Raw genomic sequence first — 24365 nt, 5'->3', positions numbered from 1 at the left:
ATGTATATGTTTAACAACTGAAAAGCTCTGCAGTGCTGCAGGAAAAAAACTGCCTACATCCAAGCTATTGCTTAAAGTAAACAAACTTAGTGCAGCACTGTAGTAGTAAAACTAGAACACTCAAAATGAAGTGAAGGTTCTTATTGAGGAAAATCACCATCTCTGCCGTGTTAGCGGACAGCCGGTTCCTCTTCTCATCATATAATAATAAACTCGCTGTATTCGGCTGAGTGTTTATTTTTTAGGTGCCGTATCAAATTGGTAGTAATTGTAGATCGTTTGGTTAAATGATATCTGGTTTGTTTCTTATGAGCCACCGTACTTGTATGCGTGTTGTAACTGTAACAAACTTTTCTGTGGTTGTATTGTGACAATGGTTTGATGGACGTTTCTATGCGAAGTGAGTGTGTTTTGACACTTTGGGGCTTCCATAGTGCATGGAATAGCGTGCTTGGCTAGCGCGATGACTCTAGCTGTCCGCTATTCGGTACCGTAACAGAAGAAGTTAATAAAGTGTTATGCTCCCGACAATTTGTGAATATACCGTGTATTTATTTCTTTATTAAGCAAGTGCATCACTACGACGCTCAGTTAAATAACTAAGCCAATCAGAGTGCTTGATACTGAGATGTCATTCTTGTAACACGTAAACTCGTAAAAGATATTGTTTTGTAAACCGGTGTGATCCTTGACTCACACACCATATAAATAGTAAAATTCTACAGTAATGAACTCAGCTCTGCTCCTACCGCCTCGTGAAACGCTCGCATTGCAGACATTACACTTCGCTGTTGAACTTGTTTCACTTTCCAATTTAAAGTAATTTGCTGCTACAGTGTTTCAGTTGGTTTCTAGGTTGTTGCTATATGTTTGTAATGATGTTTTCTTTCTACACATATAATTTTTATCAAAGCACTTACTGTCGAGTTTAATAAAGGATTTAATTATTTAAAATCTTTTGGAAACAAAGTTTTATGTGTGAGACTTTGTTTAATGCTGCACAATTAAAAATCAAACAAAGATGGGATTTAGAAAGAAATTTGGCACAGATTTATGCCGGATGCCCATTCCTGACGCAACCCTCCTATTTTTATTCAGGTTTGGGACGGGCACTGAGAGCACCTCCCAATGGCTAGGCTAATTAGCCAATTATGTCTGTGCAGACGCCGGACTGGTGGATAGCATTGCTGAGATTCAACCCCCCAATGCCCAGTCCTTAGCAGTAGTTGGCTACCATACTTTACCGCTGCACCACCAGAGCGCCTTGTAAATTCAACTGTAAATAAGTCATAGTTAAGGGGGGTTAACAGGGCTATAAAGTTGGGCGGCATGGTGGCTAAGTGGGTAGCACTGTCGCCTCACAGCAAGAAGGTCCTGGGTTCGATTCCCCAGACGGGGCGGTCCGGGATCTTTCTGTGCGGAGTTTGCATGTTCTCTCTGTGTCTGCGTGGGTTTCCTCCGGGTGCTCTGGTTTCCTCCCACAGTCCAAAAACATGCAGCCAGGCTAATTGGAGACACTGAATTGTCTTATAGGTACCTAGCCGCTAGGATGCATAAACCAGTGCATTGTAGTGCCGGTGCCAAATCAATAATGTGGATCACTATCCGGTGCCGACCCCTAACGGCAGTAGCCGAGGAAATAGATAGAACAGGGCTATAAAGTTAATATTATCGCAAGTTCATTTTACCTTTAGTTGAAACGAGGTCTCCTCCACACCGGAGGTCTCCTCCTTTTCCCTAAGCTGGCCTGGTTCTTTAGCTTTCCCTGCAGAACCTGCTACTTCTTCCTGAGCTTCTGCTTCACCACTCTCCTCCCTGATTAGTCCATCACCATACTCAGTCCCCTCGACTGCAATAGGCAAAATGAGAGCATTATTTTAAAGAAAATAAGTGATTTAATAACTTTAGAACAAGCATCTGACAATAGAAAATACAAAGTTACAGATAGCAAACAAAAATATTATTATTTAACCACAAATTTATTATATTTTACAATTAAGGGGCATAAAAACAGAAGGTCATCTAATTTTCTATGATTTTGCAAAACCCCAAAACACCAGAATTTGCAGAACTCCAACCATAAGCAGATACACAGATACATTTAATAACCAAATTATGTTATAATATGTTATTATGAGTATATAACATTATGACCACCTTCCTAATGCAGCTGACCCTTCGAGGCATGGACTCCACTAGACCCCTGAAGGTGTGCTGTGGTATCTGGCACCAAGATGTTAGCAGCAGATCCTTTAACTCCTGTAAGTTGTGAGGTGGGGCCTCCATGGATCCGACTTGTTTGTCCAGCACATCCTACAAATGCTCGATTGGATTGAGATCTGGGGAATTTGGAGGCCAAGTCAACACCTCAAACTCGTTATTATACTCCTTAAACCATTCCTGAACCATTTTTGCTTTGTGGCAGGGTGCATTATCCTGCTGAAAGAGGCCACAGCCATCAGGGAATACCGTTTTCATGAAAGGGTGTACATGGTCTGCAACAATGCTTAGGTAGGTGGTACGTGTCAAAGTAACATCCACATGGATGGCAGGACCCAAGGTTTCCCAGCAGAACATTGTCCAAAGCATCACACTGCCTCCGCCGGCTTGCCTTCTTCCCATAGTGCATCCTGGTGCCATGTGTTCCCCAAGTAAGCGACGCACACCCACCCGGCCATCCACGTGATGTAAAAGAAAACGCGATTCATCAGACCAGGCCCCTTTCTTCCATTGCTTTGTGGTCCAGTTCCGATGCTCACATGCCCATTGTTGGCACTTTCAGAGGTGGACAGGGGTCAGCGTGGGCTGGTCTGCGGCTATGCAGCCCCATACGCACATAAACTGTGATGCACTGTGTATTCTGACACCTTTCTATCAGAACCAGCATTAATTTCTTCAGCAATTTGAGCTACAGTAGCTCGTCTGTTGGATCGGACCACACGGGCCAGCCTTCGCTCCCCACGTGCATCAATGACCCTGTCACCGGTTTACCACTGTTCCTTCTTTGGACCACTTTTGATAGATACTGACCACTGCGGACCGGGAACACCCCACAAGAGCTGCAGTTTTGGAGATGCTCTGAACCAGTCGTCTAGCCATCACAATTTGACCCTCGTCAAACTCGCTCAAATCCTTACGCTCGCCCATTTTTCCTGCTTCTAACACATCAACTTTGAGGATAAAATGTTTACTTGCTGCCTAATATATCCCACCCACTAACAGGTGGTGCGATGAAGAGATAATCAGTGTTATTCACTTCACCTGTCAGTGGTCATAATGTTATGCCTTGTCTTTTTTAATATCCATGTTCTACATTTGATTCAGAGAGTGTCTTTAGAGCAGGAATCCTAAAAATTCCCGTCCACTCTCTAGTTATAACCGGACACCAATGATAGTCAATGAGTCAAATATGTAGAACACATGAAAGTCCATTATCTTTGTTTCAAAACCATTCAAACTATGACAGAGCAGACTAAATGTAACACCGATAAAAAAGTAAAGGGATCAAGTATCAGCGTCCACTCTTTACTGTTTCACTAACTGTCCTTAAGTAAGGAGTTTACATATGCATGAATAGCTGGTAAACCTGCACTTTACTGGTGTTATATAAGTAATGTAGAATAAATGTATAAGGGATGTAGCTATGCCCACCTGATCTTCTTCTTTGCATGTCAGGCACTGATGGCATGTGACTTTCGCCCACCTCAGCACCAGAGCTGCCCTTGAGCATCTGCCGGCCACAACTGTCACAAACACAGCCAACCGTCAGTGATTCCACATTTACTAAGAGGAAAAAATGAGCCAATCCCTGCTGCTCAGACGTCACGATGTAGAAATGATCTGGTCTAAATTAGGCTAATTAATAAGGCTGTAGTACTAGTTTATACTATTACATGGGCTAATTACTAAATACACTGCATACACTAGCGCAGGAGTAATCAATAGGCAAACTTTGGTCCAGGTTTAAACCTAAATGCATTTTATTACAGTCCAAGTACACATCAATGTTATTTCATGTGTTGTCTGGTTAACTTCATTTCCTTGATAATATACCTCCCAGAGATGGGGACTGGGTATGGGGAGTCTGCGACTTCACTCACAGCGACTTCAGACTCATTTCAAATGACTCGACTCATGACTCGCAAAAAAAATGACTCGTAAACAACAAAAGTCTCTTTTATTAAAGATGAATGAAACGTCGATCAGACATCATTCTGATCATGTCATTTTCTGCTCTCTAATAACGCTCCGGCCACCTTAACCAATGCAATGGGTAAATGTTACAGCCAGCTTCCGGCATAGTGCTGAAGCGTCGCTCCCTACTCCCTACACAGTCTGAAGTTCACTTCATTTGAACATTTTTGTTACCTTTGGATTGGAATCTCACTTAAAATGGTGGAATACCCTACGTAGTGCACTTCACAGGAATGACTAGGGTGAATGGAACACTAATGGTTGAAAGAGCGCTTTCTGAACCAATCAGACCTTCTGATTTTAATTCATAGTAAAAAATGCTATTATTTGCATTTATTCAGTTTGCGTCACATAGATGATGTCAATGAAACGCTTGATTGGCTTTCTAACGAGTCAGTGTTTTACTTCACAACCGGGAAAAGTTTGGAGGTTTTTAATTATAAGCACACATTTACAAAATAACGGATTATATTCCGAATGGGACACACGGTTATAAATTTAATAGCATCTGGAAGAACATAAGAACATAATTTGAAAATATATTTAATACATTTCAAAATAATTTGCTTGCTGCTCAGTCTGTCCACCGTATTAGAATATTCTCACCTGTTTTTGACATTTAGTACACGCAAAAGTGAAGTAAACAACCAAGGTGTAAAGAGTTAGGACAGGGTTGGAGGTCAGTAGAGGTGTAGTTACCTGGTGCACAGTGAGCTAAGTGAATAGCCTGGTGGCTTGTGCAGGTTGACACTAGGCTTGGTGAGGAAGTCAGCTGTGTCGGGGAACTCGACTGGAGAACGAGTGATCAGTGAGGAGCCGGGGCACGAGGGGGAACTGTGACCTGGAGAACTAAGAGGACTTAGACTTGGAGATGCACCTGTAAGGCATAGATATTAGTGTTTTCATTCTTACAGTTCATTATGCATATCAGGTAGGAGTAAATCATTTTAAATGTCTTTATTTTATATGTAAGGGCTTTTTCCACTGCACAAAATAACACTACTAGTTTATGTATTATTGTGTATGCTCTGGTCAGCAGTTCTATCACACAATGGACTATGATAAGAAAGACTATTATTTCTCTTCATGACCTGTGATAGTTAACGAGTGTGTCCAAAGACACTTACTGAAAGCAACACAGCTTGTCAGAAAACACATTTGTTTACGAGTTTGACATCATATTTAAAACGGTTTATGCCATTTTTTAAACTTTAATGGTATTTAGCTTAAGTAGCTTTTATCTAAAACGTCTTAGAAATGAGACTGAATAGAGTAGGGCTGCCGCGATTGGTCAATCTAGTTGATGACATTTTAAATCGATGCATCAACTATGTTTATAAATGATCCTTTTTAATTTCTACAATGTTTCTATTCATATAACCGTTCACATGATTTCCCTCAGCACTACTTACTGCGTGCATGACCTAAGTCGTATTTGGTCCAGTCACTGGTTGGCGGCATTAAGCGGCACATGTTAAGTCTGAAAAAAAAAAGCCGTCTGCAGCAGTCAGAGGCCGTTTGTAGAGAGCTTTCAAAGTAAAGCTAAAAGTATACCGTCCCAACCCAAATCTCTAAAAGTATGGGAATACTTAAAACAAAAATGTGGTTTGTACACTGTGCAAAGCTTTGATGGTACCACACCAGCACTAGCGCGATGTTGCACGTCTATATTGTTTCATTAAGCTTCTTAATTGCAGAGATCTTGGAATACCGTATTCCTTAGCGAGTTCAGTTAGGGTGCATTTTTACTTCTATATTGTTTCATTAAGCTTCCTAATCGCAGAGATCTTGGAATATCGTATTTCTTAGCAAGTTTAGTTAGACTGCCACTCACTCGGCTGCGCAAAAAGCTTCTCATGTGACACACTTACCACTTTGTATACGTTTTGAGTGAATGTGTAGGTTAGAATCTGGGCTCATTCTGTCGTTACTGTATGTTGGACTTATGAGACGTGCTCACCTCTAACTATTTTATTTCTGCTATAAGTTTAAACACTTTGCTTCGTGTACGGAATGCCATAAACACATGCTGCATTTTGTTTAATATGGAGCACTTGAGAATTTGATAATATGGACATAAACCCTGTTTACATTTCGTTTTGTGCCATATTATTGTGCCATACAGTTTGTTGTTAAAATAAAAGAAGCTTAAATGAGATTGGAAATGATTTTTTTTTGCAGGAAAACTAATCATTTAGATTAATCGACTAATCAATAAAATAGTCTATAATAGATTAATCGATAGAAAAATAGTCGTTAATGACAGTCCTAGAATAGAGTGCCAGCATTAGGGGTTAAGGGCCTTACTCAAGAGCTTACAAGTGGAGACTTTGTAAGGTTGGGGCTTGATCCAGTGACCTTCTAACCACTAGTCCAATATCCTAACCACTAAAGTACCACTGCCCTCAACAGTTCATGCTCTGGTTTATTTTAAGCACTTTTTTGCAAGACAAGAACGTAATATAAAACCCATTTTCAGAAAAGTTGGGACATTTTGTAAAACAGCTGTTTAACTTATTTAAAGTTAATCCTGTAAAACTCAATGTTTTTTATCAACTTCATTGTGTTTTATAAATATAAACACGTTCAATTTACAATTACGTTTTACAAAACGTCCCCGTCTTTACTGGAAATGGGGTTTGTACACAGAATTACTGCCCTCCACTGGCGAACTTTGAAGTAGGTTGTGTTTCAAATCTCATACTAAGTAGCATGTATTATTATTGCAAGATAAAATTGTGTAGATATTAACTAAATATCAGGAAGGTAGTGATTTGTGACTCATTTGCATGTCTAAAAAGGCCACATATATCATGAATCTTGGATTACACATTAAATGCTGTAAAATGCACCTCTTTTTAAACAGGTGCTAAAAGTAAATAATGGTACCATACATACCATACAGTGAAAATTAAAGGTAAGATTTGCAATTGAGTGGTTTTATATCAAAAATCTCAGAGAGAACTGAATCAAACGGTAAGTCTATTTCCCAAAGTTTGATTTAGAAGATTCAGGTTGTTCACTAAATTTGAGACATTTATTCACTTGTGTTATGAATTCGACTCTTGGGTTTTTAAAACACTAATTCTTACTAAATTCTAGTGTTGTTTATAACCAAGTTTTACAACAATTTTTCCAAGACGTGATCATGTTAGAGATTATGACTAATCCTACAGGGCCAGTTAGACTATTTACATATTATGCTACACAATTTATTGCACAAATTATGTTTACATTGTTAAATGATTAATAATTCCTATGGTTTTTTTTATGTGCAGTGGAAAAAACACCATTACATCTATGAGTACCGTTGGATGTCTGAAATGTGTAAGTAATTATAATAAAACCTGGTCTTCTGGGCACAGTGTGTCCATACGAGAGGGTAACAGATGATGATCTTTGCTTGGGGATGGTCAACAGGTTGCTGTTGGGGCCGTTGGAGAATGACCCCTGACTGTTAGAAATAATTTAGTCTGAATTAGAAAGATGGAATTATAAATATAAATATAACTTCTATTTAATGTATGGAAATAATGTGGATACGGTGTACAAATACAGAACACTTTCAATACGCTGCATTTTCTGTTTTAATGCTTGTCTAATACTGCCACCTGGAGGACGACCAGAGAAACAGCACTAAACGATGATCCCAGCAACAGGCCTTTAAAAAGGATTTATTTATTTATTTTACATTCATTTCAGAAACGTACGACAGTGTATTAGGGCCACTTTAAAGAAAAATATTTTTTTAAGTTTCGATTTCGAGATTAAAGTTGAAATAATGAGGACAATAAAGTCGAAATATTATGGCCATAGCAAACCCCAATCTCCTGCACATCAGCACCAGTTTGTTATTAGTATAAGGACAATGAAATGGCTTTGCAATAAACCAGGTTTATTTAGAAGAACGTGCGCCAACGGTGCACTCGGCGTCTGCGTCGTCAGCAGTACTTCAACCGAGCCTTATGGACTAGTACGATAAACTAAAGCCGTATGGCGTCGCTATAAGTGGTTGCACTGATGGGTTTAGTCGTCATGTCATGTGGATGGAAGCGCACAATACAAACAGCCACCCCAAAAGTAATCGCGAGTTACTGGATAACCACAGTAATGTGCATTGCAGGCTGCCCTCAGCGTTTGCGTGCCGATCCAGGTACTGAGACCTGTGCTTCTCTGAACTGATAAGCCTGAGACGGATGCACATTCTTTGGCCATAATATTTCGACTTTATTCTCATAATATTTCAACTTTATTCTCATAATATTTCGACTTTATTCTCATAATATTTCAACTTTATTCTCAAACATTTAAATTTTAATCTTGAAATAATTTTGACTTTATTCTCATAATATTTCAACTTTATTCTCATAATATTTTGACTTTGTTTTCATAATCATTTTGTCTTTAATCTCGAAATAATTTTGACTTTATTCTCATAATATTTCAACTTTATTCTCAAAATATTTCAACTTTATTCTCATAATATTTCAACTTTATTCTCAATCATTTAAATTTTAATCTTGAAATAATTTTGACTTTATTCTCATAATATTTCAACTTTATTCTCAATCATTTAAATTTTAATCTTGAAATAATTTTGACTTTATTCTCATAATATTTCAACTTTATTCTCATAATATTTTGACTTTATTCTCATAATCATTTTGACTTTAATCTCGAAATAATTTTGACTTTATTCTCATATTTTAACTTTATTCTCATAATATTTCGACTTTATTCTCAATCATTTTGACTTTAACCTCGAAGTAATTTTGACTTTATTCTCATAATATTTTGACTTTATTCTCATAATATTTAAACTTTATTCTCATAATATTTTGACTTTATTCTCATAATATTTTGACTTTATTCTCATAATATTTCAACTTTATTCTCATAATATTTCAACTTCATTCTGATAATATTTCAACTTTATTCTCATAATATTTTGACTTTATTCTCATAATATTTAAACTTTATTCTAATAATATTTTGACTTTATTCTCGAAATCAAAACTTAAAAATATTTTTGTACAGTGGCCCAGTGGTACAGTTAGTTAGTCTTTACACAAGATTCATCAGTTCACAAGTTTAATGTCAAACACAGTCAGGGACAATTTTGTATCTCCAATTCATATCACTTGCATGTCTTTGGACTGTGAGAGGAAACCGGAGCTCCCGGAGGAAAACCAAACAGACAGGAAAAGAACATGCAAACTCCACACAGAAAGGACCCGGACCGCCCCACCTGGGGATCGAACCCGGGACCTTCTTGCTGTGAGGCGACCGAGCCCGCCTTAAAAAAGATCACAGCCTGGGTTACACTATATGGCCAGTATGGATGGACACTTGACTATCAGATTTAGATTTGTATTTAATTTTTTACACAACTGTGTTTAATAAGAAAGCATGGAAGTCATTCATTTAAAGAGGCATCCATATACTTTCGCCACTTGTGTTGCTTACTATCTGTTTAGTCATTTCAAAATATTAGGTCAAAGCTCCTAAAATGCAGTCGAGTTCATAAGAGGATTTCGTGCAGCACTTGGTCCCTCGGTCACTCAGCAGGAAGAGTGTTAATGAGGTTTTGAGGTTGTAGTTAGCATACATTTTGTTCTCCTCTGAGAGACTTTAGGAGTCTGACCTGCCACTGCTGAGCTCAGCGTGAGCCCTCTTTCCGTTACTGCGCTCCCAACGAGGGGATGAGAGCGTCTCCAGAGGAGACATGGTTGAGGACGCTGAGCTCCGTCTCAGCTGAGGAGTGGGGAGACTGTTCCTGCTGCTCAGGCCCTAAGAGAGATATAGAAGGACAGAGAGAGAGAATGAAGCAATATTAACAGGAAGCTCAGAATTTACTCTGAATAAGATTGATCTTATTTGTAATCAATTATAATGTATGAAGACATACACTGACGTATACACCAACCTATGCCTTCTAAAGGCAGAGCCCAAAGTTACAGACGGTCAAAATAATCACTCTAGAAGGGCTCAAAACTTCTGCTCACATTTGCTGTGCTTGGATTTGTTCATAGGGGACATTGGAGCTTCATATACTTTACTCATTGTGTGCAAACTCCACACAGAACCGACCCGGACCCGGACTGCTCCACCTGGTGATCGAACCCAGGACCTTCTGTGAGGTAACAATGCTACCCACCGAGCGACCGTGCCGCCCTGATTGTGACAATTGTGAAAGTGTAGTGTCCGATTAATGGATTTGGTCATGTGCCTAATGGTCAAGGGCCTTGTTGTTTTCTAGAACTAATGCCACTTATCCACTAACTGATGTCACATTATTTTGCTTTCATAGTTTTTACTTATTATTATTACATATGCAAGTATACACCGATCAGCCATAACATTAAAACCACCTCCTTGTTTCTTCACTTACTGTTCATTTTATCAGCTCCACTTACCATATAGAAGCACTATGTAGTTCTACAATTACTGACTGGAGTCCATCTGTTCCTCCACATAAATTTTAGCCTGCTTTCACCCTGTTCTTCAATGGTCAGGACCCCCACAGGACCACCACATAGCAGGTATTATTTAGGTAGTGGATCATTCTCAGCACTGCAGTGACACTGACATGGTGGTGGTGTGTTAGTGTGTGTTGTGCTGGTATGAGTGGATCAGACACAGCAGCGCTGCTGTCACTGCTGGTCTGAGAATAGTCCACCAACCAAAAATATCCAGCCAACAGCACCCCCTGACAACTGATGTAGGTCTAGAAGATGACCAACTCAAACAGCAGCAATAGATGAGTGATCGTCTCTGACTTTACATCTACAGGGTGAACCAACCAGGTAGGAGTGTCTAATAGAGTGGACAGTGAGTGGACACAGTATTTAAAAACTCCAGCAGCCTTGCTGTGTCTGATCCACTCATACCAGCACAACACACACTAACACACCACCACCATGTCAGTGTCACTGCAGTGCTGAGAATGATCCACCACCTAAATAATATCTGCTCTGTAGTGGTCCTGTGGGGGTCCTGACAGATGGACTACAGTCAGTAATTGTAGAACTACAAAGTGCTTCTATATGGTAAGAGCTGATAAAATGGACAGTGAGTGTAGAAACAAGGAGGTGTAAATTTGTATGTATATTTACTGCATCCTAGTATATTTGAAGTATTATATCAAAAACTTGTAGTATTGCTGGTAAAGCCTAGAGCACATATTTAAAATTTGTTAATTTATGGTGTGTTATTTTGTGATTAGAAGGCAGTGTGCTTTATGTAGATGATCTCTTATAAGGTGTCAAATGGTATATACACTATATCAACAAAATAATTAAAACATTCCTTCTAATTTTTAAATGTATTGGTTTCAACCATAACAACTGCTAACAAATCCTGAACATAAAATATAAAAAAAATAACAATAGAAAACTTGGAACAACAGCCTTTTATTTTGCAGGATGTCGTTTTGCTGGAAGGGCTCAGTTTCCTACCTTTGGAGGCTTCCTTTCAATCCTGTCAGAGGGATCCTCGGCCTCGGCACATGGGTAGAAGCCAGGGAAGGGTGTAAATGGATTGGCACGTGGCCGGCACGACCCCGAGAAGGAGCCGATCAAGCTGCTGATGCTATGTAACGAAGAAAGGACGTGCGGTGAGAGCGAGGAATCCACCAGCAGTTCTGAAAGCAGGTTCCTTGCTTCATTTATCATTGAGAAGTCGACTCCATTCATAAACGCAGCACCCTATAAACAGAACACAAACACCTTCACCAGACACAAGGCAGGACAGGAGACGTTCTTATCCAGAGTTACTTACAGAAGAGCTTCCATAGTAAACATTTTTCTAAGTTGGGACAGTACGAAAAATGTAAATAAAATAAAAACGCAGTGTTCCTTACATTTACTTTGCCTTTTATTTGATTGCTGACAGTTTTAACCCAAGATATTTCATGTTTTGTCTGCTTAACTTAATTTCATTTGTTAATAAACATCTATTACTGCATTTCTGGCCTGCAACACATTCCAAAAAAAGTTGGGACGGGGGCAATTTAGGGCTAGTAATGAGGTGAAAAAACTAAATAATGATGTGATTCCAAACAGGTGATTGTAATCATGGAATCCAGGAATAGCATCCAGGAAAGGCTGAGTCTTTGATGAGCAAAGATGATCAGAGGATCTCCAGTTTGTCAACAAATGTGTGAGAAAATTATTGAAAGAAAGATTCGAAAGGATTTGCATTTTTCTCCCTCTACAGTGCATAATATTATTAAACCATTCAAGGAATCGGAAGGAATTTCAGCACAAGCTTAAGCTGAACGCCCGTGATCTTTTATCCCTCAGACGGCACCACATCGAGAACCGCCACTCAACAATAGCTGATATAACCACATGGGTGAGGAATTTCTCTGTCAAACCTTTGTCAAGCTCTACAATACAGAGTTACATGCACAAATACCACTTAAAACTTTACTGTGCAAAAAAGAAGCCTTATGTTAACCATGTCCAGAAGTGACGTCAACTTCTCTGGGCTCGGAGGCATCTAGGATGGACCATCACACAGTGGAAATGTCAGTGGTCAGATGAATCAGCATTCCAGGTCTTTTTTGAAAAAAATGGATGCCGTGTGCTCCGAACCAAAAACGATAAGGACCATCTAGACTGTTATCAACAACAAGTCTAAAAGCCAGGGTCTGTCATGGTATGGGGCTGTGTCAGTGCCCTTGGCAAAGGTCATTTACACTTCTGTGATGGCAGCATTAATGCAGAAAAGTACACTGAGATCTTAGAGCAACATATGCTGCCTTCAAGACGTCATTTTTTTCAGGGACGTCCATGCATTTTTGTCAATGCAAAACCACATGCTGTGGAAGAAGAGGGTACAGGTACTGGACTGGCCTGGCTGCAGTCCTGACCTCTCCACAATAGAGAATATGTGGAGAAATTTGAAACGGAAAATGTGACAATGACGACCCCGTACTGTTGCACATCTTAAGACGTGTTTGCAGGAAGAATGAGACAAAATAAAAGCTGAAACACTTAGTATCTTCTGTGCCAAAACGTCTTTTCAGTGTGGTGAAAAGGAATGGCAACATTACAAAGTGGTAAATGCTTTACTGTCCCAACTTTTTTTGGAATGTGTTGCAGACCTGAAATGCAGGAATGGATGTTTATTAATAAATGAAATGAAGTTGTGCAGATAAAACATGAAATATCTGTAAGAAACTCTGTGTTTCAAAGTATCTGATATTAAATGTACTTAAGTATTGAAAGTAGAAGTACAAGTAAATGCTGTTAATAAAAACACAAGTAGTCAGAATTTTTAAAAATATGAAGATTGTTACTTTAAGCCTGTAAACCACCTTAACAACGGATCATACCCGATACCTACAGATAAACAAGGTCTTCACATCATAAGAATTTACAGGACATAATACATTTTCTTCCTTCCCTCTGAACATGATTTGTGTAAAATCATTACAATCACCTGTTGTCAATACGAGTCTTCCTCTTCAATACCAAAATTCAAACTTTGATTACCGTTTAGATAAACTTAATGAAAGTTAAGAGCAAAAGTATTATGTATTAGGATCAAAATAATTAAGAACTTATTTAATCACACCTTGCCCTATGCACAAATCTGTTACCTAGCTCAGTGGTTAAGGTACTATACAGGACTGGTAATCAGAAGGTTGCCAGTTTAAGCCCCACCACAAACAAGTTGCCATTGTGGGGTCCCCTAGCAAGGCCCTTAACCCTAATTGCTCAAATTCAAATGTATTCAGTCATAACTGTAAGTTGCTTTGGATAAGTGTCTGCTAAAAGCCACAAACGTAAATGTGTTTTAATCACTGAAGCTTTTGCTGCCCCTTAGTGGTGATTTGAAGTTATGACAGTCATCTAAGACAATTACATTTTAACTAAACCTGCTTGTTTTACTAACAAATGAGCCAAACAAAGGCCAAAATAACATGTTTAATGCAGACCAAGATCAACTTGTTGGTCTTATTTACTCATTTTCTTTTTTTTAACTCTAAGTAATTCTAACCAAAACCACTCTGCTGATAAACTCCAAAGACCCTCTCGCCCAGTTCCAGCTAAAATCCACTGAAAGAACCATAAATGTAATGCAAGTAAAAGACAGGTCTATAATCCTGGTTTAGTTTAATCGGTTCTCGGGCACACGGCGTGATCATTTTATTGATTGTGTTTAATTCAGACGTGCAGGGAGGATCACGGCGAGCGTGATCTAAGTAATAAAGTAGAGTGCTGGAATGGCTGCGTGCAAGCGTGCTGTGAAAGTGCACACCGAGCACTTCCTCTAAACTCCTGACGTCAACTGACAGACTTTATGTAAGCCAGGCCGGGTGTAATCCACTCAGCCTTGTCGCCGTTATCAGCGCAGGCCAGATGGACCAGGCCTGTTAGCCATTAGCTAATGCGCTAACAGGTAGCCTGTTGCTGATTTGCACTCATGTGGCCTGTTTTTGATGACCCAGGGCTTTCAGGGCCGGTTGTTTTGTGTATGTGTGTGTGTGTGTGTTACCATGGCAAAGACAGGAACGTTACAGCCTGTGCTATCCACACGCTAAAGAAAACACAACTAATACACTGTAGGGGCAAAAGTATGTGGACACGTGAACAGTAGTTACTCACTCTGTAAACAGAACCACATTTATGCTAGAACGTAAAAGGTCCAAATCATTTTGGCCATGTAAATTTATTTGCAAGTCCAGCTATATGCAAACTAAACATGCTAATCAAAGATTCTCTGCTCGGGTTACAACTGTAGTACACTTTCTCTAAACGCGTCTATAAACCAACCTGGTGCTTGCAAACTAAGGGTGTGTAAGGGTGAGTTGCAATTCAATACTTTGTGCCAATGGTTAATTGGTACATCATTAATAATAATCTGATTAAGTTAAGAATAATAAATATTCATTTATTTATTTATTTATTTTACCCCCTACTTTCTCCTGACCAGAGTCGTGGTGGGTCTGGTGTCCCTGGAATCACTGGGTGCAATGCATTAACACACCCTGAACAGGATGCCAATTTATCATGGGGCCTCAGCCTCCACATTCCTTAGATACAGCCTGTCTGTATGTAGACGCCCGACCTGCCGATAGCACTGCTGGTGATTCAAACCGTAGATCACAGCAGTAGTGAGCTACCGTAATTGACCATGTGCCACCTAAGTGCCTCAATAATAAGTATAATAATTACTACTATTGTTATTTGTAATTAAGATAATAGTATTTAATTGTATTTCCTTTATACAACAGTTTCAATTTACGTGCATTTATTTCTATTTATCTGCATTTCTGTTTATTTCTATTATTATTTGACATCAAGTTAATTAAGTATTTCATTGCATTTGATCCAAAACTGGATCTCCGCGACGATGGGCTGGCGCAATAGGCACTTACACTTACGTTAATGTCCCCGAGTTTTTAGATAAACATGGTGGCTTTAAAGAAATAAAAACTAAACAATATAGAACCAAACATAGAAGATTTCAGGTTATTTTTTCACTGAGTTCAGTGGGAAGTTTGTACATTTAATTTAAGTGAAATCTGCAAAATCACTGTCAAGGATGTGTAATTGTTATAGTAACCAATACATTCGATATACCGTCTTTGATTCCTTGTACGGTATCGTACGGTACGGTATCCTGTAGCACAGTTAATACATCAGCTGTTGTATAATATTGCTCACCGCTAAAAGCGCTATGGAGCATGGTGCAGATTAGATACAGCTCACTTGTTAACCAGCTCTCAACATAGACAGCAATTTACATCATCCTTCACATGCTTCCGAGAAGAAGGCTGTTTAAATTCTTAGATGACTTAAAATCCTGCCTAGTAAGATGCCTTAAATTTAAACGGTATTTTGACTGAATAACGAGGGAGCGTCTGATGCTTCCTTAGCGCTGAAGGCAATCCTAGCATTCAGTGTGGCACAACTTCTCTCACAAAAAAGTTACAAATATGGCAGACGAATGTGGAGCAACGAATCAAGTTATTTTCAAATGTAATGTGTTTTTTAAATTTGTATAAAGGTGCACAAGTGTAATTTATTTGCAAATTCAGGCTTGTCAGTGACAATTGAACCGTTTTCAGTACACGGAGGGAGATGTTAGTTGACATGCTACTCATCCCATTGGTTTCGCCATTTCATTACTACTGGGGCGAAAATACTTCAGTTTAACTGCTATACCGACATTATACCAAGCGTAGATATATACAGCCGTCGACTTTTCTACAACAGACCTGTGATCGAGTACAATCAGTGGAGTCCTACCTCAGAATAACACAGTATAACTGTGCACTTCATCAGTGGTGACTGGGAGACTGCAAACAGTACTTGTATAATACTTAAATATTATATTAATAATAAACATGGTATATATTGTACCTGTTTCACGTGTACTGATTCCATCATATATTGTGTTATTTTGTGGGGCTGAGCAAAGCTTATAGTACACAAAACCTTCAGTATATACATGGTGAAATGAAAATGTTTTATATTCTGTGTACTTATGACAGTAAAATCAACCACAGATATATAAAAAGTCACAGTCATACAAAAAATAAGACATACCGTGATATACAGTGAAACCATCGGAATCTTAAAAAATACCGTGACACAAATTTTTGGTCATACCGCCCAACCCTAAGTAGGTCTATTATATTTTATTTGTTTTATTTCAAAAGAGTCTGTTGCCCTTGTTTGCATATTTTTTACTCCATCTGGCCCCCAACAAGAAACATTTTTACACCCCTTGTATAGAACATGTATTTGCTCAGAAAATCTACCCCATTCCGGGTACTAAATACTTAAAGAACATGTTAATAATGTTAGCATATGACATCTGTAACAATTATGACTTGTTTATTATTATCAGGCCAGCAGATTCTAATTTGAATGACAGATACTATGGGAGTGTCTACATGATTTGCACATTTCACATGACATGAACGTTCTGAACTATTAAATACACAATGGGTGGTTATGAACTAATACAAAGTGACTTAAATTTATGGCTAAATACACTTTTGTGTCATGATACAGTTCTACACCTAACATACACCTCGAGACACTTCATATCTTTCTTTACTGCCAACTGATGCATTTAGAGCAAATGTCAGCACAAATTGAGCCTGATAATTAATAACATGAACATTATTTAAGTCATAACATTCCTAAGTTTGGAAGACAATAGCTGACTTGTTTACAATGAATTGTCAGAGGCGTGACACTCTAAATACATCAATTATAATTTATTGTTCCAGGCGCCACTTGGTTTTGGTTTAATTTAGGCTGAGAAAATACAAGACAATGAATTGAAATAAAGCATATTTTCGGGGGGGACATGTTTGTTTCTACAAAACTTGATGGCTAAAAGTATGTGGACATCTGACTGTAAGCTTGTTCTAAACATCCCTTTTTAAAACAATAGGCATTAATATTGGTAAAGTCACCTTCCCTCAGTAATACACAGGGGTGTCCAATACAGTGGTACCTTGAAACTCAGCGTCAATTGGTTCTGGGAGTGGTGCTGAGTTTTAAGGTATTTTTTTTCCCCATAATGATGTATGGGAAACCTGTTAATGCATTCCATGGTCCCGTGGAACTGCATATATTTTAGGCTAATGTAAAATAATGGGGTTTTTTTTCACACTTATACACTGCAAATAACACAAGTATAATATAAAACACTGAAATACAATTAAAAATCAATGACAAATACAGTAAAACCTGCTCTTTACATTTACTTCTTTATTGTTTTCTTATGCTTCTTAATTAGTGGAGAGAACAAATAAGCAGTAATAATTAAGAGAGGTTTAGTGTTTCTATGTTGTTCTTTTAATACATTAAGTTACATTATTTATTTATTTTTAATAATAAGCATTTTAAACACTACCGGAGTAGAACCCCAACTGTAACACAAGTTTAAAAGTGAAACATGTGGAAAATCCAGCTAATCACAGACACATGCGGACGCTTTCAGAGTGAATTTCACGGTTATTCCCCACAAATGCAGATTCGTCTCATGTACGCACAACGTTTTACCGCACTGCTCAAGCAGAACGCTGAGCAAAGCAGCAGTCACACACTCGTTGAGTTAAAGGGAAATGTTTAGTGGTACAAATTCTTCGACAAAGAAGAAGAAGAAATACTTTATTTGTCATATATACACATACAGTTTTACAGTACATTGAAATTCTTTAAGGGCCTTGCTCAAGGACCCAACAGTGGCTGCATAGCAGAGCCTGGATTTGAACCGCCAATCTTCCGGTTGGTAGCCCAAAGCTCTACCCACTAGGCTACCACTAGTACCACTCAAAGATTTTGAGTTTAGGGGACGTTTAGTTACAAGGTACCACTGTACTTTTCAGTACTTTTCAGTGCCTATTCTTTATCAGTGTAAAACCTTGTGATTTGCGTACAGGGTTAAAAGTGTGCCGAAACTGACCTGATACTGTGGCTTGGACCATTGCTTCAGATCACAGTCCCACAGGATCATCTGGAGAAGACAGAAAAAAGCAAAGCCATCACTTAACACACACTGGACGAATTCAGAACTATTAATGTGAACCAGACAAAGCAGGGTTAAAATATCAACATAAATATACATTTTTTATACTTTTAATGACTGTTTTATTGTTTTAAGGCAGTCAAAGAAAGTGTAATAACAATGAAATGCTATGAAGTTCACCTGCACTTTACAAGCTCTGTAAATAAACTGAGAACTAACTGAGAACTAAGAGGGGGACTTTTTTAAAAGGTTAAAAACCACAGCAACCACAATAAGACATCAACATTGGTGCGTTTAGATCTTATCTGACTCCATTAACGTCATCCGAGTGCATTTCTTCACTATCTTAGCCCCAGAGAAAAAAATATCCCCAAATGAGGCCAAGTCCCATGGTGCTATCAACAAACTGGTTAGGCTATAGATAACAGATTAACAGACTGAAAGCCAGAACCCAAATTTACTCAAAAGCTAAAAAGATTCTGTTCAAAAATTCTAGTCGTGTCTACAATTAGGTCTGGGAGAACTTTATAGACCTAAAAATATACGAAAACAACCTGATTAAAAACTTTAAAATGGAAAATAACAAGATGTTGTTCAAGGGATGAAGAACTTGACAAGGTTCAAAAGTAGATTATGCAACAGTGAAGTAGTTTAAAATAATTTAATTAAATGAACTCATAAACACACAGTAAATCAATTTATAATGTTCTTCACTTTATTTAAAATGGACAGCTATTAAATATGTACCTTAAAAATCACATTGCTGTTCGACTTTCCGATGTGAAGTTAATGATGTGTGAATTTCATGCTTTTTAGGTTAAAATAATACAGGTGGGGCAAAATCCATTATTCTCATTATTTTTTTATTTGTAAAATATTATTTGTAAGATTATTATTATTATAAGTATATTTATTAAATGACCTTAAATAATTTTTAATGACTAAAAGAAAAGGTGTAGTGTGTGTTGCATAACATTTTCACATTTGTTATTAATAAACTACAAAGCATTTTTTTACCTATATATCCCAAACATAAAAGAAGTTGCCCATGTGGTTATATCAGCTATTGATGAATGACGGTTTTTGATGCAGTGCTGTCTGAGGGATCAGAGATCAGGGGTGTTCAGCTTAGGCTTGCACCCTTGCCCTTTAAACACTGAAATTCCTCCAAATTCCTTAAATTCTTTAATAATATTATGCACAGTAGAGGTAGAAATCAAATAAAAGGCAAATCTTCTCCAATCTGTCTGTGAGGCTCTGCCACCCGAACAACGTTTGGCTGTTGTTCAAACAGGGTGTGAAAGCCGGACCAGGGCTCCTCATAACTGATGCAGTTATGACCTCTGCTGGCTGATTGATGCACAGAGTCGAGGGATAATGCGTTGATCAGGGTGTGGCTCTCCGTTCACAAAGCTGATCCGCATAAGCACTCGCATTGTGCAGGTAAAAAGATGCAGTCTGTACTTCACACACGTCGGAGGGGGTGTGTGTCAGTTGCGGTGCTCCTCAGTCAGCAGTGGAGGGTAGTATCAATAGAGGGGAAGTGTAATGCAATTAGGGGCATTGGATATGACTAGATTAGGGAGGAAAATGGGGGGGGATTGAAATCCTCTGCACACCGCTGTATCAAATCATGATTAAAATTACTTGTTGCCATCACATCATTATTTAGTATTGCTTACCATATTACTAGCCCTAAATTTCCCTTGTCCCAACTTTTTTTGGAATGTGTTACATGCCTGAAATGCAGGAATGGATGTACAGTACATTAACAAATTAAATGATGTTAAGCAGACGAATCATGAAATCTCTCAGGTTCATTCTGTCTGCAAACAAATAAAAATACATTATAATACATTTGCCATACTGTCCCAACTTTTTCTGATTTGGGTTTGTATAATACAAAAGCACTTTTAAATTAAGCGTGTCCAATAATATCACATTATTTAATCATTATTTCATATTTATTATAAAACCATGTATTTTACATATAAGTATAATTATAATTATAATAATAATTATTATTATTATTAACACAGGGTGAGTTGTCAACATGTTAATCCAGTAAGCATGGCCAGTGTGTGTGTGTGTGTGTGTGTGTGTGTGTGTGTGTGTGTGTGTGTGTGTGTGTGGCTGAAAAACCTAGACCACACGGGGGAGTATTTTCAACATATAACAGTGTGTTCCTGTAAGTGTGTACCAGTGTTCTGGTTGAAAGGTGCCACGATAAGTATAGTAGTACATTTAAACAAAGCCCAAGTCATGTGCACCTTTTTTGCTTGTCTGATCCACCTGATTATCCTGATCTGTCCACAACAGTGCTGTCATTTAGTCATGTTTGCCAGAGCATTATGGTCACTTGCTTTCTGAGCTTATAATGAGTTAATGGAGAGAGCTGCCACAGCAGAACGTGGATCATAACAGAGGACAAGTACACCCAAGACGGGATGCTAATCCGACACAAGGCATCACATTTACCCATTAACTTGAACCTAGATGTAACTTGCGTCCTTTTTTAATAGGATAGGAACTAAGGTGCCTATAATGTACACAGGGGGCATGTCCAAATCGTAGACTCCTTGATCAGAAGCAAGGTTTGCTCAGACATAACACTATGACCACCTTTATAATATTGTGTTAGCCCCCCTTTTGTTGCCAAAACAGCCCTGACCCGTCGAGGCATGGACTCCACTAGACCCCTGAAGGTGTGCTGTGGTATCTGGCACCAAGATGTTAGCAGCACATCCTTTAACTCCTCTGTAAGTTGAGAGGTGGGGCCTCCATGGATCGGACTTGTTTGTCCAGCACATCCTACAGATGCTCGATTGGATCGAGATCTGGGGAACCTGGAGGTCAAATCAACACCTCAAACTCGTTGTTGTGCTCCTCAAACCATTCCTGAACCATTTTTGCTTTGTGGCAGGGTGCATTATCATGCTGAAAGAGGCCACAGCCATCAGGGAATACCGTTTCCAAAATAGGGTGTACATGGTCTGAAACAATGCTTAGGTAGGTGGTACGTGTCAGAGTAACATCCACATGGATGGCAGGACCCAAGGTTTCCAGCAGAACATTGCCCAAAGCGTCACACTGCCTCCGCCGGCTTGCCTTCTTCCCATAGTGCATCCTGGTGCCATGTGTTCCCCAGGTAAGTGATGCACACGCACCCGGCCAGCCACGTGATGTTTACAACTGTTCCTTCCTTGGACCACTTTTGATAGATACTGACCACTGCAGACCGGGAACACCTCACAAGAGCTGCAGTTTTGGAGATGCTCTGACCCAGTCGTCTAGCCATCACAATTTGGCCCTTGTCAAACTCACTCAAATCCTTAAGATTTTTCCTGCTTATAACACATCAACTTTGAGGATAAAATGTTCACTTGCTGCGTAATATATCCCACCCACTAACAGGTGCCGTGATAAATAGATAATAAGTGTTATTCACTTCACCTGTCAGTGGTCATAATGTTATGCCTCGTCGGTGTATACTGTAACACACTATGCCAAAGGCTGGCCATTTATTTAGTTAGTTAGTTAGTTTTTAGGAAGCAGGTTTGAAAGAACTACATTGACCGCCATGTATATTTCTGACCACCTCAACCCCTAATCCACTTCTATGCCTCAGTCTCAAATTTCCCTGTCATGGTCCAAGTTTAAAGATAAATGTTCTTTTTCTTTTACTGTCCCAGAACTGTAAAATAGTTTATTCTAACTTACGTTAGTTCTCCTCCACTACTAACATTTTAAATCCCATCGTAAGATCCATCTTCAGACTTTGGTCAAAGATTCCACATAAGACGTGGATGGTATAAACATTTACATCTCCAGCCTTTTTAGAACCTTTATTCCATTTATCTCAGTCCTTTTAGTGTCCTTTCACATCTACAAAGAGGGGACAATTCAAAACCTATTTTTACATAGAAATAAACAAAAGATAAAAGTTGAAGTATTCAGACATTATATTCATTCATTCATTGTCTGTTTTACCATCACGTTATGCCATTTAGTGTTGCGGTGGGTACAACTCCCTGGGTGGAAAGCTGGAAACAACCTGGACTAGCTGCAAGTCCATCACAGGACAAACACACACACACAGTGGTGTAACTAGGAGGCTCATGGGCCCCAGTGCAAAAAAAAAGAAAAAAAATTCCTCTCAACAAATTTCATATATATATTGGTCTAGTAAAGTTAAGCAGGTTACTCAGATTCCCAAAATCCCTTGCTATGAACTCATTGTACATTTTGATGACATGTATTATGATATTTCATTGGCTTTTAGTTATTTTTATATTTTTACTTTTTATGTTTTTTTTTTATGTTTTTACTTTCGTTATCGCTGCACTTTACCGCTAGCATTAGCCACTTGCTACCGAGGGTCGGCTCACTGGCAGTCTCACCTAGCTGCTGCGAGTGCTGCTCGTCCGGCGGGGATGCTACGGGTCTTTTGATGCATGCGGCGGTGGAGGTGTGGGAATAAATGCACACGACAAGGTAGAGTTCACTTTAACTGTTTAGTCAGGACCGCAATGAGCGATACAACACTTAGACTGCCTAGCTTCAGCACCCGAACTACCTACTGGGTTCAATGCTGGGGCCATACGGCGAGTCTCATATACAAAACTAACTAACTGCAGAACGTCCGCTATAATATTGCATAATGATAATAACGACCTGACGAGTGCAGCCAAAGGGGGGCAGTGCGGTCGGGGGTTGAGTTCATGTCATGGAGGGCCCCCCCATGCCATGGGCCCCAGTGCACCTGCCCCCCCTGACCCCCTGGTAGTTACGCCCCTGCACACAAACACACACACCTAGTGTCACTTCAGTATCTCCAATTAACCTGACTGCATGTTTTTGGAATGTGGGAGGAAACCGGAGCACCCGGAGGAAACCCACACAGGCACGGGGAGAACATACAAACCTATACATTTACATTTTCTGCATTTAGCAGACGCTCTAATCCAGAACGACTTACAGAAGAGCTTCCACAGTAAACATTTCCTTACTCTAGTTTAAGTAGACAACAGCCCAAGGATACAAATCTGCTGAACCCTGTTAGAACAAATAATAGTAAGAAGAGGTTTTTTTAAGCTGCTATACAGAAAGGAATCGAACCCAGGACCTTTTTGCTGTAAGGCAAAATACTACCCACTGAGCCACTGTGCCGCCCAGACATGGAAAATGGTAAAAATAGTACAATTGCAAAAAAAATTTATTCTTAGGTGCTGTGTTACAAGGCTTCTTCAAAAAGTTTAAACTTTATTTATATATATATATATATATATAACAAGGAAGACCACTCACTCACTTTCTTAACCGCTTATCCAATTAGGGTCGAGGGGGGTGGGCGCAACACACACAGTAACACCCTGGATGGGGCGCCAGTTCATCACAGGGCAGACACACATACGTAACACACACACATTCACCTGTAGGGCAATTAACCTGACTGCATGTTTTTGGACTGTGGGAGGAAACCGGAGCTACCAGAGGAAACTTACGCAGACACGGGGAGAACATGCAAACTCCGCACAGAAAAGACCCGGACCGGACCGCCCCGCCTGGGGATCGAATCCAGGACCTTCTTGCTGTGAGGCGACAGTGCTACCCACCGAGCCACTGTGCCGCCCACAAGGGAGACCAGTGAAGTTAAAAAAACTCACAGT

The 24365-nt window shown here is 39.2% G+C and overlaps 1 protein-coding gene across 1 annotated transcript in view; it reads right to left on the bottom strand.

Annotated features, from left to right (window-relative positions):
* Window positions 1-24365, bottom strand: part of pde3b (phosphodiesterase 3B) — a 134319-nt gene that overhangs the window by 24558 nt on the left and 85396 nt on the right. Inside the window, exons 2-8 of the mRNA XM_063013453.1 lie at window positions 18634-18684; window positions 11652-11900; window positions 9839-9984; window positions 7542-7648; window positions 4894-5071; window positions 3652-3743; window positions 1689-1849 (exon numbers count right to left, since the gene is read on the bottom strand). Coding sequence (XP_062869523.1) covers window positions 1689-1849; window positions 3652-3743; window positions 4894-5071; window positions 7542-7648; window positions 9839-9984; window positions 11652-11900; window positions 18634-18684 — 984 coding nt within the window. The remainder of the gene's footprint in view (window positions 1-1688; window positions 1850-3651; window positions 3744-4893; window positions 5072-7541; window positions 7649-9838; window positions 9985-11651; window positions 11901-18633; window positions 18685-24365) is intronic.

Source organism: Trichomycterus rosablanca, chromosome 17 (assembly GCF_030014385.1).
Source record: "Trichomycterus rosablanca isolate fTriRos1 chromosome 17, fTriRos1.hap1, whole genome shotgun sequence".
NCBI lineage: Eukaryota > Metazoa > Chordata > Actinopteri > Siluriformes > Trichomycteridae > Trichomycterus > Trichomycterus rosablanca.
Note: the sequence above shows the minus strand (reverse complement) of the source record. Positions and strands in the feature narration are given on the sequence as shown.